Source organism: Perognathus longimembris, chromosome 2 (genome assembly GCF_023159225.1).
Source record: "Perognathus longimembris pacificus isolate PPM17 chromosome 2, ASM2315922v1, whole genome shotgun sequence".
NCBI lineage: Eukaryota > Metazoa > Chordata > Mammalia > Rodentia > Heteromyidae > Perognathus > Perognathus longimembris.
This window is the reverse complement of record NC_063162.1, coordinates 39,898,563-39,918,712: the sequence shown is the minus strand read 5'-3', so window position 1 is coordinate 39,918,712 and position 20,150 is coordinate 39,898,563. Positions and strand designations below refer to the sequence as shown.

Genomic DNA, 20,150 nt, shown 5'->3' with positions numbered 1-20,150 from the left:
AAATATGATTGGACATAAGCAGTGGGAGGTATGGGCTACGAAGGAGTGCAGAGGGAAGGGTCTGGTACAGTGTTGTAGAGCCACACTTCTTTACTGTCCTGCAGTCCAGGGATATTTGGCAGCAGAGTTCCCTTGTGGAAACTGACTGGCCTGCCCGACACCTTTCACATAGAGGGCCTCCTGGCAGACAGCCTTTGGCATGGTATAGGGCGCTGAGCTTCCAAAGCTGCCTCTGTGCCACCTACTCCTGATTTATTTATAACCACAGTTATTTATATGCAGTAAATAATTAATTGTGAGCTTCAATGAATCAATAGCTTTTCCTAAAAGATTCCATTAGCAGGAAGAGAAATTTGCATTCTTACCAGGTAGTCAACATTTTGTAATGTTCTAAAAACGGTAAGGGGAAATTATATTTTCAACATTGACAGTTATTTTTATAATTTTCCTGAGTCATTTGATGAATTGCTATGGAATTCTAAGCAGTGATTTTTAATAGGTTCACTTTTCTAAAACTGCATTGATTTATGGTTTTGTGTGTAAAACTTATGTGGTAATCATTACCTTCATTTTGCTTAATGCTTTTGAGAATTCCAAACATTTCTTCTCTGATATTAACTTATTCTTGAATTTGGGGCAATTAGGCTTACTGTATAGCAAATTAATGGGTTATTGTTTCACATTTTAAAGTCATAAAAAGCTAATTTAACTTTGATAACTTAAGTATTATATTGAATTTAAAGCTAAGGAGGTACAGATTTAGAGTTAATAATTTCTTGATTTTTTTTCCAGCAAATAGTAGATGATCTGACTGCTTGGAGGAGGCTGTATTGTGTTTTGAGAGGGGGTAAACTCTTTTGTTATTATGGTCCAGAAGAAATTGAAGCCAAAGTGGAGCCAACTTTGGTAGTTCCCATTCATAAGGTAAATTAAGTTTTTATTTTGAAAATAAAGACACAATGTTTTATGAAGCTTGTTCATCTCTATGTACTTCATAGTAATGGCATCTTGTAAAAAGAAAAGGAGAGGACTGATAAAAACATTCGTTCATAAAGATATTATGTATCCTTCTGTTGCATTATAGAACTGTCTATTAAAGGAAATGCTATATATTTCCTCAGAACACATAGTAATATTTGAACTTTTTTACTAATACTAGTAAATAGCTTGCAAAGTGAGAATGTAACATCGACAAGGAATTTACATGTTTCATTAATTTATTGAGATTTTATAAACATAAATTGTTAGTTTATGATACATTAGTACTTTTTCTAATTAATATTCAAAAAAGTGCATAAAAAATTTCCTGCCCGGGCAGAAAAGTCTGTGAGACTCTTATCTCCAGTAAACTAATTAGAAAAAGCCAGAAGCAGTGCTGTGGCTTAAGTGGTAGAGTGTTAGCCTTGAGAACAAAGAGGCCCTGAATTCAAGCCCAAAGATTGGCCAAAAAATAAAAAAAACAGGAAGGAAGGAAGGACATTACTGAATATACTTTCTGAATTCTTATGGGATTCATGGGTAATTGTCCAAACTTCTGTTGAGACAGATAGGCTTGTATACTGAACCCAAAAAGTTGTACTTGGCTTGGCACCAATGGCTCACACCTGTTATCCTAACTACTCAGGAGGCTGAGATCTGAGGATCTCAGTTTGAAACTAGCCTAGGTAGGAAAGTCTGTGGGACTCCAGTGGTAAAGCACTAGTCTTGAGCAAAAGAAGCTCTTGGACAGTGCCCAGGTCCTGAGTTCAGGCCTCAGGATCAGCACATACACACAAAGTTGTACTTGCCACCTACAGAATCTGTTATTCATAGATATTTTTGTATATGTTTGTCTATATGTGTTTTATGTTGTGTGTGTATATATACATACATAATAACATATACACACCTACATAAAACATATACAAAGCATATAAATATATATATGCTGGTTTGCTATAGAGGAGGTTTGCTAGTCATAATTTATTGTTACTTTTAATGGTATTTTTATACAAAATATGCTGTATTTTCTACCAAATAAATTGTGCTTATTGTTTTTACTTGTTTTACATTACTTGCCTTTGATGTAACTTAACTGAAGTGATTTTATTATAAAATACAGGTTATAACATCTATTAACTGAATATCTTCTACTTTGTTTGAAATATTCTTTAGGTAGGAGTTGAACCTAGAGTCTTTGCTAGGCAATCACTCTATGTCTTGACCCAGGGATCCAGCTCTCTTTGCTGTAGCTATTTCTCTAATAGGGACTTGAGTTTTTCTCTGTGCTGCCTTGAACTTTGATCCTCCTATTTACATCTTTTGAGTAGCTGGGATGACAGGTGTATGGCACCACATTCACCTTTATTTGTTGAGATGGATCTCCATCTCTTAGTAATGGAGATTATAGGTGTAAGCCACATTGCTAACCAAAAAAATTTTAAAGGATAATGTAAAGTCATAGGTTCTTTAATACTTGTATGGCAGAAAACATGTGGTTACAGCTAGTCTTATGATGTGTATAGACTTGAGTTTAATTCTGTGATTGTTTCTGATAATACATATTGATCCTATCCTACTTTTACAAATTATGCTGCTTTTTAACCAAAAGAAATATTTTAGCGAGATCTTTTATCATATAGCTAAGTCCACCTAGTTTAACTGTCTTATTTACTGGAAAAACTAGTATTGTTCTTTAATAATAGAAATTAATGCCTCCATATAATAACAATGAATTTATTTTAGAAAATTAGATTGTGGGATATATATATTAATGAACAAGTGGTAGAAATTTTTCATTACTTTCCAAGTTTGTTTTATTTTGTTCCTATTGTGTTCCCTTTCAAATGTACAAAAAATTGAAACAAAATAATTAACATCTGTGTGCTCTTCATTTGAATTCTGTAACCATTAATTTGGGTGTGGGGTGGGGTTGTGAGAGAGAGACACAGAGAGAGAGAGAAAATGTCAGGGGTTTGAACTCAGGATGTAGGCACTGTCTCTGATCTTTTTACTCAGGGCTAATGTTCAACTGTTTGAGCCACAGCTCTAATTCTGGCTTTTTGGTGTTTTGTTGGAGATAAGAATCTTCTGGACTTCACTACCCCAGTTGTCTTTGAACCAACATCCTCAGATCAGCCTCCTGAGTAGGATTATAGGCATGAGCCATCAGAGTCTGGTTGCTATTGCCATTTTTTATCATATGGTTTCTCTCTAATTTTTTTCTGACTCATCTGAAAAGGAGTCTTCTGTTGCAAACGTCCTAATGTCTCTTCTCTGAATATTTCCATGCTTAATCTATAACAAAGGACATTTTCTAACAATTGTAATATTATTATACTCATAATATTTATTATTGATACAATATTATCTAATATACAGAGAAAAATGTTCCAGTTGTCCCTGGACTTTTTTTTTCTTATTTTTGCTTCTTTGATTTAGGACCCTTTGTTACCTTGTCCCTTGTAAAATTGTACACTGGTTTTTTTTTGTTTCCTTATAGACATACTGACAGGTTGGATTTTGAAGACAAAATTAGTCTTTTATCTTTCTTCATGAAAGTAAAAATACCCCTAAATGAGACTGAGTTTGAAGTGACAGTCAACCTACAATGAACGGCTTAAATCTTTCCCATTTAATTTTCCAAAAAGATATGTTAAATCTTTCCCATTTAATTTTATAAAAACGTTTATGTTTAAACTCTTGTGATACAGCTGTATTTCCTGCCTAATGATGAATATGTAATTTTAGAAGAGTAGTAGCCATGTTTACATGTCCTGACTGAATTGATGTGGGATTTTTTTGCTTGGTTGGGTTTTTATTTTTTTTCCTGGTGGTAATAAAGGGTGATGGCCAGGTAACTGACCGGATTCAGTAGTCAATCACTCATTGCCAAGATACCTGAAATTGTCATACTTAGAAATTCCTGTGTTTAGTCCACACTTGGTCATTACATGTACATAGGAAAATTATTGATCTAATACTGTATAGATTTGGCCTTAAATTTGAGGGCAATCTGGGCCATAGTTAACTCTGAACACTAATGACTTAAATATCTCTTTCCTTTTTTCTGTACATGACTTGTGTCTGAAGTATAAAGATGATTTTTAAAAATTAAACCTGAAGTAGCAATAGAAACTACAGTTAGAAAGATCAGTAAAATTTAATTATCTCAGTTTAATTATTATCATTTTCATCTCAAATTTGAAACTGATAACAATCTTCCATTTTCTAATCTTTTAATATTGCTACTTTAGTTTTTATTCTCACTGATCCTTGCCCTTTCCCTGTACAAAATTTCCTTGCACTTCCTACTTGTATTTCCAGCTTCCTTTAGAAAACTTGTAGTCAATCACTTGCAAACTTCCCACTTACGGAAAACATCAGGGATCTCAGTATTCAGATAGTCCAACATTGTCCAGACAAAAATTATATTTGTTACTTTTTTTGAAAACATGAAAATCATGTAATTGTTTCTTCAATTACACTGATTTTTTTCATCCTAAATAATACTCAAATGTACCAAACAGCTGAAATACTATGTGATCACACAGTGTACCCAGTACCTAGATTGAACTGAACAGCCATGTTTGCTTGACCTCTTTACATTCATACTTTCTGCCAAGTCGTTTAAACATGGCCTCCACATTGTGATGCCTCATATAACATACATTCTATATACTGAATACTTTAGCCTGCAAAATTTAAAAACAGGAATCACATTTTATGTTATAAATAATTACAGTAGTAGAATAAAGCAGAAAATTAATATTTATTTATTTATTTCATCCAGTATCTAGTCCACATTCAAATGTCCCCACTATCCCCAAAAGTACTATTTTAGCTTATGTGTTCAATTTGGGACTGTTCAAGGACTATGCATCTTCTACAGTCATTCTAATTTATGATTGAGATCTGGAAACTTGATCTTCTTAGGCACAGGATGTCAGGTGGTCTCACCAGAGGTAATATTATCATTCTAGCCTAAAAGTAATCTTCCTGTTTACAGTTAGCAAGTAATCGATGAGGACAATAACCCTGGCACTGTGCAGTCTAACAATTGAGGTCATTACATTGGAGATTCCTTGTGATATTGGCCTTTCTCCATAGTTTAGCTGACAATCTTCTGTAAAGAACCTTTTTCTTATCAACTGGGGTTGAATTAACAGCTTTTCCTGAAAAGACAGGACATGTAATACTTTATGAAATTTTAAAGAATTGATGTCATATACTGGTTGTATGATATTAGTGATACATGTTGGGCTTGGTATTTGTCCCTTCTATGAGTAACAAATGAGTATACTCTGTCTCATTTCCACACATATTCTCCTGTAATAATAAACACATAGATTTCCAATTCAGTCAATATTTGAATGGTTTTAAATTCAGGATAGACGGTTTAATTATTTTGCTTTCTTTGGAAATTTCTAAGGAAACATGATTTACTATATTCTTAAATAAAGACTTTTCATACATGCCAGTTTGATATTTTCTGGCTTAGGAAGGACCAAATGAAATTTACAGGAATAGTGATTTTTGTCTTAGTTTTTAATATATTTCCTTAAGTCAAGTCCCTAAAATCTTTTTAAACCTAATAATGTTAAGTGCTGAATACAAATCAGAAGTCTTTCAGTTTCTTCTTTTTCTTTTGTGATTTAACAAACAATACTTTTGTTTTAGTTTAAAAATTATGTGAAAACAAACTTTGCGGTTACTAAGGTATATAAATAATGGTTTTGTTATTTTGATCACAGCTATAATTCTTGTTCTTCTAAATGGCATTTCCTGTAAAAGCTAAGTCTCTTCATTAATTTTCATAGGGAGCCAGCTGTGGAAATAGTCACATTAAGGGAAGAAAAGCCTAAAAGCTATTCCCCTCCCCTTTTCAATCCAAATTTGAAAGGGTGATTTACTTCAAAGTGATTGCTTCAACTTCAAAAAACTTCACTATGATTGTTGTTGAGCAAGACACTTTCAATAAGGAGTACTTAACTGAATCTCCTATACATTGTAAAAAGCATTTTTATTAACCAAAGCTTTGTCCATTGCCAGTAGGGTGGAGTGAGATGTAAAATAAGTATGAGTCTTTGAGATCCATAGTCTATGCTTGATTTAAATACTATATTAAGCACTATTCATTTCAGTAATATAACTGTACTGAACAAATCAATAACATGAATTGATGTGGTGTAGACCTTTATTAAATTGTATTGAAGTTACTTTTAATTGTTGTATTTATCATGGATCCTAGAAAGCAAAGTTATTATGAAACACCTGGGATTATTTTCCATTTATATTAATCTTCTTAATATTTGAACCATGCCAAGTATGCAGATTGCCTTTTATTAAATATAGAAAAAGTTTTTTAAGAGCCTTTTGTTCAAAGGAGTTTACATTTCGATTTCACTGTCATGAAATGGAAGTAATTAAATTGGTACTGACAATACTTAGTGCTTGATACTATTTATAGCTGTGATTTGCACACTATAGCATTTTTATTGTGTAAATGTGTGCTTTCTTCATCACTAGAGTGTAGATAAACTTTAAGGCTTGTTTAAAGCAGCTACATTTATTTATTTTTTATTAATTTATTTCCATTGCCTATCTGTAAGACGTTAGAGCAAGCATTTTTCAAAGGGAACTCGTTTGTCTTTACAACATGTTTGTGAGAAAGGGATGAAATATTTGCATTACAGATAAGAAAGTGGAGACTAACAGACCTGCTTTTATTTATATTTTATTTAAAATAATTTTGTGGAAATGAGTTCAAGGTCTTTTATGTAGCGAATGAACCCATGTGTGCAACCAGAATTACTTTGAAGCATAGCCTAGAAACGATAGCATTTTACTTGTAAATATTCTTGTTGTGTGACAAGAATATATATGTAAACATATATATATGTAGTCACACGTATAGTCAAATATTAAAAATCATTATCATTAAATCATTAAAAATCCAGGCAGTGCTCAAAATATCCCAGTCGTATAATTCTTATCATAGGTTTTTGAATCAGGGTCCAAATAAGAACCATACATGTTAGGGAAACGATTGTTATATCACAGTTGTAACTACTTTCAACATCCCATGTGTATCTGTAGCTTCTACTATTGATGATGTTCTTGTATCACCTTCCTGTGGTTGTATCTACACTATCTCTGTAATCTTATCTGAGTATATTGGAAACCGTCTATACTGGTATTAGAACTAGGAAATTGAAAGGGAATACCAAAATCGAGAGACACAGGGTAAAAAAGGACAAACAACTACAAAAGCAATATTTGCAAAACTGTTTGGTGTAAATGAACTGAACACCTCATGGGGGGAAAGGGATAGGGGGAGGAGGGAGGAGGGAATGAGGTACGAGGTAACAAACAGTACAAGTAATGTATCCAATACCTAACGTATGAAACTGTAACCTCTCTGTACATCAGTTTGATAATAAAAATTTGAAAAAAAAAAAGAACCATACGTTTCAGTTGACTAATTAGGATTTTTAAGGCTCCTAGTTTATTGGCTCTTCTTTTCTCTCTTCCTTCTTCTTACCCTCTTTCTTCCTTCTCCTTCCATTGTTTCTCTTCCCTCACCCCCCTGCCATTGCACATAATAATCTTGCACACACACACATACACACACCTTGTTAAATAAATTAGGTCATTTATCCTAAAGTTTTCTGTAATCAATTTTATTTATTGTATCTTTTTGTTGTCTTTTTTCTCTTAAGTCAAATTCAAGGTTTGTTGGTTAGCTAGTAAAATATGCTTTAGAAAGTGTTTTATACTTCTGCTAAGAAGTATAAAATAATCTGAGTTTTCCACTCACGATAAGCACACATTAATCAACATTACTTAGACCCTTTATTAGGGATTGCAAATGCAGTTTTTAGCATTCTCTCTCCACTTAAGGGAAATACCTTTGTGACATCAATTCTTTAGTTACCCTGAGGTACAGTTCTTCCAAGATAAACAAGATAAAGATTTAAAAACTATTAAGTGTTTACCTAGCGTCATTGAAGGGACTTAACCTTTAAATATCATTATGAATTTGTGGATTCAAAAGCAGATCATGTATTAGTCCTTTACTACTGTTATTTTTATTGGTGCTGTATAATTGTCCCAGGTTTGACTGGAAGCATCCTCAAATCTGCCTTGAGGCTTTTTGACACACCTTAGTAATCTCCGAATCTGATAGAACAGGTTCTTCCAGAATCATTTTCTATATTTGTGGACAAGGCTGATGATCAGCCATTTCTCTAAAGAGCACTCAGTCCTTTTTATAGGCAAAAGTATTTACGGACCATAATCTAGTGGTAGTAACAGACTTTTTTTTTTTTTTAAGATCAGGTAGTCAAAAGTAAAATAAGAAACAATTTATAAATTTATCTGTGATCTAGTAATTTTCCATTTATACAGAAAGAAAAGTCTTATTCAAAATAGTGAAAAATCTACAGGAAGCTTTCCATTCACTGAGAGCTTATATTTTCATTGCACAATTAACTTCTCATATTATGTTCTATAAAGTTCATGTGGCCTTCTCTGGGTACTCCTCCATGTTATGCTGCAGAAGTTTAGTGTATGCTGACTGAAAAAAAAAAACCAGCTACCAACAATAGTGAATCTCCATCCATAAATCAATAAAAAAAATGAGTTACAAAGCCTCTCAAATTAACTGAAAGGGTTAGGACTAGCAAAAGAAAACAAGAACAGAGTTGGTCTCATGTAGAGTGTTTCTCTCTGAGAAGACATTTCCTCATTCATTAATTGAGTTAGATTAGAAATTTCACAGGATCCATGTCTGTTAATTCAAAACTTTATTGTTACATTATTTGTTTCATTCCTGTCTTAATTTTGAATATTTTGACAGCCACTAACTTGGTGGTAGGCAATACATTAGAGTGTAGAAATAGAGTGGAGAGAATTCCCAAGTTGTTTGTTTTTATACCCTCTCTGTTAAGAAGATGCTTTCCTTGTTCATCATTTACATGAGTCAACAATGATAACAGTCCTAACTAAAATTTACCTTGGTGTTTTTTAACCACAAGCTGTCCTTTTCTGAGAAGTGGAGACCTGAGCACAATTGTTGACACTAAAAAGACTTGCATGGACATTGGTAGTTTCTGAGGAACTACTTGTTCTAATCACCTTTTCTTTCATGTGTAACTTGGGGAAAATGTTTTCCATTACTTAAATTATTTTGCATGAAGTTAATTTAGATTCTGAATTTTATTTGCACCTTGAAAAGCCTCTCACATTAAAAAAATGTAGTGTTATTTATGGTTACCAGAATTAATGGAGTGTTCATATTTATCTTTTTTGTTATATTTTCCTAGCAGGCTGTAAGTTATCTACTTCATCATATTTTCTATGTATCAGTTTCTTTTTAAATGATACCTTGTTCAAAAAATTCTAAATATTCAGCTATAAAAATCAGATTTTCTTTATTTAAAAGTTGAATCTATTTTAATCATATAGCAAAAAGTAGTCAGAAATGTATTAAAATGAAATTGAGTGCAAGAAAGCACAGTCTGTTATCAACAGAACTGTTATCACAGTTTAGTTGGTGGTGATGATGGTGCTATTAGAGACAGTAGTGGAAGATTCTCCACAATGATTCAGACTTTATTTAGTTAGATAGAGTATCATTACAGATTCTTCCTAGAGCTTAAGTCATTCTCTGATAATGATAATAAACATTTTTTTTTATATGTGTTGGTTCTAGGGCTTGAACTCAGAGCCTGGACACTGTCTTGAGCATTTTTGCTCAAAGCTAATGCTCTACCACTTGAGCCACAGCTTTCCACTGGCTTTTTGTTGGTGGTGGTAGTTAATGGGAGATAATAATTTCACAAACCCAAACTTCCTCCTTGGATCTGAGACTCCTGAGTATCTAGGATTACAGGGTGAGCCATAGGCACCTGGCAGATTAAAATAAAACCTTTTTTTTGTTGTTGTTGTTAAACTGATTAATCTTTCAGCTTGCAAGTTTCTATTTAGTACAATATTTGTGGTATTTTTTAACTCAGGGCCTAGGTATTATCCTTGAGCTTTTTTGTTCAAGGCTAGGGATCTACTAATTGAGCCACAGCTCCACTTCTGACTTTTTGGTGGTTAATTGGAGATAAGAGTCTCTCAGACTTTCCAGCCTGGGGTGGCTTTGAACCGTAATGCTCAGATCTCAGCCTCCTGAGTAAAGAGGATTATGTGAGCAACTAGCTCATGGCTCTAGTATTTTTATTCTATATAAACAAATACTTAATAGAAATAATTCACAAAGTTTATTGTCAAGATAGAAACAAAGACTTTATCGTGATAAAATTATTATTCTGATCCTAAGTCTCGTTATAATGACAGAATAGGCCAACTTTCCAATGTTTACCAATCCTTTTATCATGTGATCTACAGGTTCCAAGTAATGTTGCTACTTTATACAACATATATTTCCCCATGTGATTTTTGAATACCAATTCCTCCAGAAAAGAACTCCATTTGTAAAATATGTGGTTTTAACTTCCTGTGTTCTTCCTTGGAGTGATTAGGTTTTCTTCCTGATTCTTTGCTACTTCTCACATACTCACATAAGCATCCTGGAATGTTTATGTAAGTTTTGATTGTTGCGACACAGTCTCTTCACCTTTCTACTCAATGGAGTCAAGAATTGCTTCCCACACAAAATCTGCTTTTGTAACTGCTACCTTACATATTCTGCATACATTCTAGGAGGCTTAGTCATGTTCCTCTAGACCTGCTGTGTAGAACCCAGGGGCCACTACTTCCAGTAGCTGTTGGCTATTTCAAATATGGTTGATCTGAATGGAGATGTGAATTATTAGTGTAAAAAAAGAGAAACTTTTAGCTATCAGAGTAACTTTTTATACCAACCACATGTTAAAATGATAATATTTGGCTATGTTGTCTTGCACAAACTATACTGTTAAAATTTATTTCACCCATTTCTTTTTCTTTTAAATATGTTGGTTTTTTGGAAAATTTTAAATTACATATGTGGTTCACATTGTATTTCTACTAGATAGGAGTGTCCTAGAAAAATGTGAAGCTAATTATTATATAGGCATTCAAATCTCTGTCATTGTATAATAGACAGTTTTGTTTCAGGCATTAATTCCTCCCCAGTCCCGTGGTCTGAACTATATGGGGTTGCTATGGCTAGCTTGCCATGTGGCTTACCAGCCCTTCTGTGCAACTTGGGTAGACCTTTCTCTTCTATGGGAGACACAGTAAGAATAAGGTTTAGACTGTCATCATGAATGAAATCATTGCCTTTGTGGTAGGGTGTTGTATTCAGCATTCATTATAGAAGTAACTTGATAAGGGTTATATTACCTTTTGGATCTTTAACTATGAGGTTTGTAAATGAATGTTACAGATAAAATAAGTGTTAATGAGCAGTACCCAACTGTTTTCGCTACATTAAGCACTAAGTTATGATTATACTACTACTTACTGTAATATGTATAAATGTATATGTATAAATATTAGAATAAGAAACATACTTTACTGATTTAATTTTATTACTGCTGAAAATATAGTTGACTTACAATCCACATTAAAGTTATGACATACTGTACTTGTTTTACTGAATATTTTAAGATGTATGTAAAAGACAGCACACTCCCACTCAGACTGAGATAGATCAAAACAGTTTATGTTTTAATCTCATGTAATTTCCTATAAGTGCTATATGTGTAGCATACTTGAAACATTACTTGGTTTTTAATATAAAATATTCTTTTTAAAGATCTCTTAGATTTGAGCTTGAATGTTGGAAATTCTCAATCTATTTTAAATTTCAAATGAACCCCAATAAGATTATAATTATAGTTATATAAGTATGGTAACTAAGTAATAAAACATTTGTTTGAGCATTACATTAATGTTCTCTTGTAAAATACCAATTTTATCCTAATTTTTAGGACACCAGAATTCGGGCAATGGATAAAGATACCAAGAAAAGAATCCATAGTTTCTCTGTCATCAACCCTGTTGCTGGGCAATCTATAACTCATATTTTTTCAGTTGATAGCAAAGAAGATCTTCAGAAGTGGATGGAAGCCTTCTGGCAGCATTTCTTTGATCTTAGTAAGTAGATATTGGGATTTTCTAGCAATATATTCGCATTGCCTGAATGTTTGCACATAGAAATCTAAATATTAAAAATTTTCCTCCTAGAGCTTATATAGCAAGGATGTTGTATGCTCTTGAATAAAATGTTAATATATTGTCATTACACTGATGCTTTTTTCTCTCTCTCCATCTCTTTCCAGTGTCTCACCAACTATGGTTATAGAAGTTTGTCTTAGTTCCTAGCACTCCTTTTTCTGCTTCCTTTGATCCCTAAAGCAACATTTTCTTAAAATATTAAGACTTTATCTACTTAAGGCAATATATTTGATCCAAGAGATAAGAAGCCATTTGAAGAGCAAAATGCTTTTTCAGGGTAGTAATCATCCTAAAATATTGAAATGTTCAGACAGAGCCTTAGTTTTATGTAAGCTTCTGTTAACTGTACATTTGTTACTGTATCATCTTGGATATCACTCAGAGAATTTTTTTAATCTTATGTGGTTTTTCAGTAACAGTCTAGTGCCAAGGATTATAAAGAAAATAATGTGATAGTGTTTCAGTCTGGTTCTAGTGTGAAAAATATTTGAGATTCTAATCTTTGATTGTCAGTTTAAAGAAGACTTACTAACAGGAAAATAATGAAATTGTAGCATTTTTTGTCTTTTGCAGCAATTTATTTAACAGCCTATTTGTTATCTAGAATTTTATGTTGAAAACAGAGAGTATTCATGATGGCTATTTCTGATTAAATTAACTTACTAGATTCAATTAGCATTTATTGTATACAATCTTCTCTTACAAAGCTACAAGGTTATCACTTTCACACAATTTAAAGCTATTTTTGCGACTTACAGAAACAATCCTCAAGAAATTTTAGGAATTATGTCTTCTGGAACATTATAAGGAGCTAATACCTACAGTTGTCTGGTTAATTTTTTAGGTCTCCTCTGATTCATGCCTTCATTGGGTTTTAGAGTAAGGTTTGGGAAGAAAGAAAGAAAATAATTTAATTTATTGACTACCTCCTATGTTCCAAATGTCTGTATTTCCAATAACATTCCTGTGATGTAGAAGATATTTCACTCCACTGTAAAAATGAGAAAACTTAGATCTTAAAAGGCTCTAGTTCATGGTAGTGAGATAGAGAATTCCTTGTATGACTGTTAAGAAAAATTATCCTTGGGGCTGGGAATGTGGCCTAGTAGCAGTAGCAAGGGTGCTTGCCTCGTATACATGAAGCCCTGGGTTCGATACCCCAGCACCACATATATAGAAAATGGCTAGAAGTGGCACTGTGGTTCAAGTGGCAGAGTGCTAGCCTTGAGCAAAAAGAAGCCAGGGACAGTGCTCAAGCTCCAAGTCTAAGGCCCAGGACTGGCAAAAAAGAAAAAAAGAAAAATTATCCTTAAGTATTTCTACGTGGATTTTTCAATTCATCATGTCAGTTTGTGAGTACAATGCATCTTGTTCAAAGTCACCCCTTTCCTAATAATTCCTTATTTCTCCTAACCCCATGCATCTTCTCAATTTTCCAAGTTCCATTTTCATATATGTATAGAATATTAAGACTGCATTTGTCATTATTAAATTCCTTACAATATGTCTTCCTTAAATAGCATCCCTAGGTTCTTAATTAATGTTGAAGTATTTATTTGTTCTATCTTTATCAGCGCGTGCCTTTGACTTCTCAGTGCTGAGATTACAGGCATGTACAACCGTATCATGCCAACAACTTCCCTTCTTTTGCTAATCTTAGCTGAAATTTTAACTGCTTTCCTAAATGCTCTTAGAGTCTGTTTTGTAAAATTCCATACTGTATTTAGAAATTATTCTAATTATTCTTTAATGGGCCTAAAACCAAAAAGATGGCTATGTGGAAGAAATAGTGTCAAATAGTAGAAGTAGTAGTCTGGGTGTAAACTAATACCAGTGGATAGTCTTGTTTTCTAGATTAGCTAAAATACTTTTTCATCTTGAAGTGGGAAGCTAGAGGGATGAAAATTTGAGAATGTGTACCAGGAACAAGGAAATAATGAATGATAATAATGTGGTACTCAACTCTGGCTTCTTTGGTACTTAATTTCTCTTTTATTTTTTTTTGATAAAAATTTACCAGACTAATTTTAAAGTTCTCTTACATTTACTTTGAAATTGCTATGTATGAAAATATTTATAATATCCTAAATTTTAAATTATACTTGAAAGTTTTCCATTTTTATTGACAAGCATAGTTTCTTGTGATCTTGGTTGAAGGAATGATGTGTAGCACAGAAAAAAGAGTGATAGAAAAAGAGAGTTATATGAGAATATTTCAATATTTGGAATAAATGTCAATTCTTTGTCCCAACTTCCAGGTAGAATATACAAGGAAACAGTGATGGAAGTGGGTCTGTTGAGCCTCTAGAATAGCTAAGGTATGAAGGTTAGAAGCAAGGAAGATATAATCACTATGTTTAATATTTGAAACCTAATAGCCATGTAAAAGAGAAATAATCCTTGTTCTGGATTGTCAGTAGGTTACAGCTAGGAATGGTGGGTCAAAGATAGAAAGTTAAGACAGTCTTCACATTAAATATTTTTCAGATATTTAATAATAGAAATATTTTTCAAATATTTCATAATATAAATATTGAGTCCAGCAGTTTTGACTGGGGGCATTATAACAGTATTCGGAAAATCACTTTTAAATATAGAGATTGTTATTCAGACAAAACATTTAATATTTATTTTATATTGGGCCTTTGGTTTCATACTAGCTATCATGTATATCTACGCATACAAAGTTATACACTGGAAAAGACAGCATTTCAGTTATAAAATTTTGACCAAAGAACAGATCATATTTCTACTTCTGACATATCAGTAACATGTAGAATAATATGAAATTCTAATTTGCAACATGATTAGTATTCTGCCTCTAGTTTAACAATGACTGCTTTTATCTATGAGTGCACAAAAAAAATACCAAGAATTTCAAAGAATTCAAAAGAATTTGTCCAAGAATATGACAGGAAAATATTTGCCAGTTTTAAGTGAATCATTATTTTCCATTAGATAAAGAATTTTTTTCCTACTACAAAGAAGAAAAAATGGCTTTTATATATTTGTCTAAAAAAGGAAATTGAGAGAAAAATGTCAAATCTCTATTCTACTGGATTTACATTTAGAGAGCAAGCTTTAAAGCCTTGTGTTTGGGAATTTATTTCTTCTTTAAGTTTTAGTGAAAGTGTTTTCTAAACTTTACAATATTCTCTACTTAGCTTTGTGATTAAAAAACATACCAAAAGGCTTTTATATACTTCTTAACTAGTTAAGGTAGTGTATTTAAAATTTATGCATATAACACCATTTTGTCATGACAGTATATCTACTAGAAACAACAAAATGAATACATAATTTAAGCATGAAATGCCTTTTTTAGCCATGGAAAACATCCAAGTTGGATATTGAATGTGTATATTGAGAATATAAGAGAAGAAATGTGGAGCATAAACCAGTCTTTAAAAAGGCATAGGTGTGGGGCTGGGGATATGGCCTAGTGGCAAGAGTGCTTGCCTTGTATACATGAGGCCCTGGGTTCAATTCCCCAGCACCACATATACAGAAAATGGCCAGAAGTGGCACTGTGGCTCAAGTGGCAGAGTGCTAGCCTTGAGAAAAAAGAAGCCAGGGACAGTGCTCAGGCCCTGAGTCCAAGCCCCAGGACTGGCCAAAAAAAAAAAAAAAAGGCATAAGTGTATTATATTATTTTTCTATCGGTATAGGTATAAGAATAGAGAGCCTCTGTAACTTTTTAAAATAATATTAATAGACACGCAATATCTAGGATAGTTTCTAATGAGCATGCAGATGTACATTAAATTTAGAAAATTAAACTTTATGACATTTACTCAAGAGAAATCTGAAAATAATAATATCCACACTTAAATTTTACCTTGATAGATGAAATAGTTGTTCAAGTTTATTATTTTATCTTTTTTTCAATGCCCATTTCTCTATAATAGTGTAGTCTCAGAATTTTGTTGATAAATATTTCTACATAGTTAGGCTTTTATTTAAATGAAAACACATTTTTTAGAGCGATATGATTTTAGTAATCATGGTAATCTTGGTAAAGCATGGTAATCTTAAAGAGATAATGGTTACATAAATTTTATTTTCTTATATAAAATTTTTGAGGGCTGCCTAATTCCTTTTTTCTAGTTCCTTCAAGACAACTGCATTTGAGTTTATAGTTACTTTACCTGTCTTTGTGAGTACTTCATGTTTTGATATTTAAAATAACAGCCTGATGAGCTTCTACTATGAATAGAAATTTAGAAGTAATTGTTGGTTATTTTGTGAAATAATATAGCCTAGAGGTCCTACTATCTCTGCATATAACTTTACTTTTTAAATAAACTAGTTTTATGCACAAAATTAGATTTTGAAATTATGTGTAGGACTAGCTTTTGCACAAGTTTCCTTAAGGCAATGTTGTATTTATAAATTCAGTGTTTACTTTCCAGGCAAAGATATATGTTGATATCTGTTCAAAATGAATTCTATGTCTTCACATTTATATCTTAAACTAGCCTGCTATTTTTCTGTCTTTCTTTCTTTCTTAGGCCAATGGAAGCATTGTTGTGAGGAACTTATGAAAATTGAGATTATGTCACCACGGAAACCACCTTTGTTCTTGACAAAAGAGGCGACCTCAGTCTACCATGATATGAGTAAGTGGGGTTTGTCTTTTCTAAGCTGCAGGGTAACAAAAACAACATTGTCCCTACTCAAGCAGCTTATTCTATTGAAATTAAAATGCTGAAATTTTCAGGGCACAATCAAAATGAATGAAAAAAGAATATGATTATAGACTAAGGAACTCATGTTTAATAGATGAATTAATACAAAATTAATGAATACACATTTTTCATAGTTTGCTCAAGATCAAACAGATTTTAAGACTTAAAATGAATAAAAGTGCACAGAGAATAAATATTAGCTGAGCTGCTGATGAACATTTCAGAAAATGTAAACTTGCAGATTTTAAAATGAAATTATATTCAGTGATTCTTTTCCTGTATTTTGTTGTTTGTTTTTAAGTGTTGATGGGTGAATATTAAGGATTAGAAGCTTTCATCTCTAGCCAACAATAATCAGTTAAGTCTAATACTCTAGAAAATTTAAATTTTCCTAACTTATTTGTATTTCATTTCCATATGCTTTGGAAGGTATTTATTTATGCTGCCTTTAGGGGATTGCCATAGTGAAACATTGATTGAAGCACAGGTCAACAATAAACTTTAGTCTAATCTGCCACTAATATACCTGAACTTCCACATACTAGAAATTGTAGATTAAAATTATATGTTTGTATTTACACACTTAAAAATACCAGTAATGCTTCCATTTGTTGGGTATCTCTGATTTTTGTTTTTCCCAAAGAACCTTTCACCCAGTACCTTATCACCAAATGGTATGAGGGCTTCACATTCCTTCCCTGGGTTTGGGGTTTGAGGATTTTTTTTTCCTTTCAACAGATACTACTGGTCTGTAGGAAAGCAAAGTATTAATCCAGTCATACTCATCCCAGTTTCTATACTAAACTTCCTTAGTTTTCAAAATAAGATAAAAAAAATTCCAAGAATGAAAACATACTCATATATCTCCATTTCAGGAACTTTTTTATGTTGTTTATTATAGATGGACATATTATGTATTTTACGTATGTATTGTGTATATGCTATATAATTTGTGTAGTGCAGTTTATAAGATCCTTAATTTTTGTTTTATTGATATGATTATTTTTATAATTAAACATTTTATTGTTTATCCCACTACTAACTTTTTGATGGTTGTTGTAGATAGCGTAGTTATTTGCAGAACAAACTTACTGAAAGTAAAGTGCATATACCTGGCTGGATTTTTTTTCTATGCATTTTTTCTTAAAATTATTACAGGTATTGATTCACCTGTGAAACTTGAAAATTTAACTGACATAATACAAAAGAAAATTGAAGAGACAAATGGACAGTTCCTTATTGATCAAGGTAAAGAACCCTCGCCACCTCCATGGGCTACAATCTTTGATGGCAATCATGAAATGGTCATCCACAAAAAGGTGTTGTCCCCTGAAAGTGAGCCAGCACAAGATGGTAAAAGGAAAAAGAGACGAGCTCCTCTTCCTCCATCTGATAAACCTCCGTTCAGCTTCAAAACACAGAGCAACACAGATCAATCTGTGAAGGACAACTGGGGAAAAACAAGTGTATCTCGAGCCTCGCCTTTGGACACCAGACTTTCAAACCTAATGCACCACTTACAGAAACCAGTCGCTTCTCCTCGAAAACTTCCTCCTGCCAGGAAAAGTAGTTTAACTGATGGTGAGCACACAGACACTAAAAACAATTTTGAAACTAAGCCAGTGCCAGCTCCAAGGCAGAAATCCATCAAAGACATTTTGGACCCTCGATCATGGTTGCAGGCACAAGTATAGAAAACTTTACTGTATAAAACATTTAACAAAAATCTATAACTGGAAGGCTTAATTCAGGAGCATTATAAATGTAGTAAAGTTACATAATTGTATAGGTAAATATGATATCAATCTACATAAATAATTAATAAACTACTAGATATAGAAAACTATCTTATAATGAAGGAATACATTTTGCTTTTACTTCTGGTTTTCAGAATATAAGTGATTTTCCCCATAGAGCTTAAGAGGCGGTTTCTAGACAATATCCTAATTGTTGGAAGGGTTAATTTATGCCAAAATTAGTACCAGGCAGTGAATGAGCACTAGGCAGAAGAAAGCATTAACATTTCTTTGGGGGAGAGACTGTCTAGTAATTTAAAATGTGTTAAATATGAGCCATATTCTCATTGTGAGAATTTTAATACTAATGGAATGTTTCAAAGGTTTTATTCAAACCACAAATTATAGAATCCACCCAAGAAAATGTTCTTGTTAGCATTCTGGAATTCTCATCTAATGCTTCACTGGCTCACATCTATTGTTTAACTCTCATTTATAGGCTTGACCTTTTAAATTCCTGGGATAAATTTTGGAATATTAGATTCTTTGTCTTTAAAGAGAATTTGTAAAACACTATTCTCACTAGTTTCTTTGATGAGCCCTGAAATCCTGTTGACATTAACTCACTTAAGTGAAGCATAACATTAGTTTAGAGAAATGGTAGATGAGATCTTTACATGCACTTTTCTGTGTGGTGTTAATTTCCATTGTGCCTTTGGAATTTGAGGAAGTGAATATAGCTGATTAACGCTTTAAAATGTATTTACTACTTGCTTAAAAAAACAGATGGAAGATTCAGAAATATCAGAAAAATTGGTTATGGTAATCATTTTCACATTTAATCCCTTTAAATGTTTAATTATCTTTTTCTAGTGAAGGTTGATGTCTGCTATAGATATAATTCATTAAAAGTTATATTCTTATAATAATACCTTAGGATCATTTCCATAGGAGGTAATTTCCATAGCAACTAATCATACTGACCCAAACAGGATTATGAAATCAAGTGAAATAAATAACAAGGGAATGAATATCCTAAAGGAACAAAAAAAATCCATTTTTGTAATACCCATCTTGCAAACAAGAGCTGAACAGTTTGAAAAATCGAATCAGAATTTCCAAATAAAAGTTTCCATAAGATGTCAGCAACAGCACTAAAAATCTCCTGTCACACCGAGCCCTAAGCACCATTGCCAGAAGTAAAAATACAAGAATGAAATTACTACTCTCTATATAATCTCTGGAGATCTTTTTTTTTAAGGTGTGAAGAACTCTGTTTGGACTACATTATTACAAAATAAAATGAACCCTTGATGAAAAATAAGCATTAATTTAAATGGAGCCTTTTATTATTTTTAGATAGCAGAGTCTTTTTTTAAATTTTCATTTCTAGATCATGATGTAATTGCAAGGTTACTTTGTGCTTTTCCAGGACTCCTAGTCAGAACTGGAATCCAAGGGGAGAGAGTAATGATACAAAGGGCTCTTGTGACTGGGACAAGAGGACAGACCTTGGTGAAAAGAAAATGCTGTTTGCTTAGCCTGGTAGAATTTAGAGACCATATCATGTGTG

General features: G+C 32.6%; 1 protein-coding gene across 1 annotated transcript in view; it reads left to right on the top strand.

The window, feature by feature from the left end:
- Rtkn2 (rhotekin 2) overlaps positions 1-18,535 on the top strand; it is a 58,706-nt gene extending 40,171 nt beyond the window's left edge. Inside the window, exons 9-12 of the mRNA XM_048335529.1 lie at positions 793-924; positions 11,907-12,072; positions 16,665-16,772; positions 18,000-18,535. Coding sequence (XP_048191486.1) covers positions 793-924; positions 11,907-12,072; positions 16,665-16,772; positions 18,000-18,535 — 942 coding nt within the window. The remainder of the gene's footprint in view (positions 1-792; positions 925-11,906; positions 12,073-16,664; positions 16,773-17,999) is intronic.
- The last annotated feature ends 1,615 nt before the right edge of the window (positions 18,536-20,150 follow it).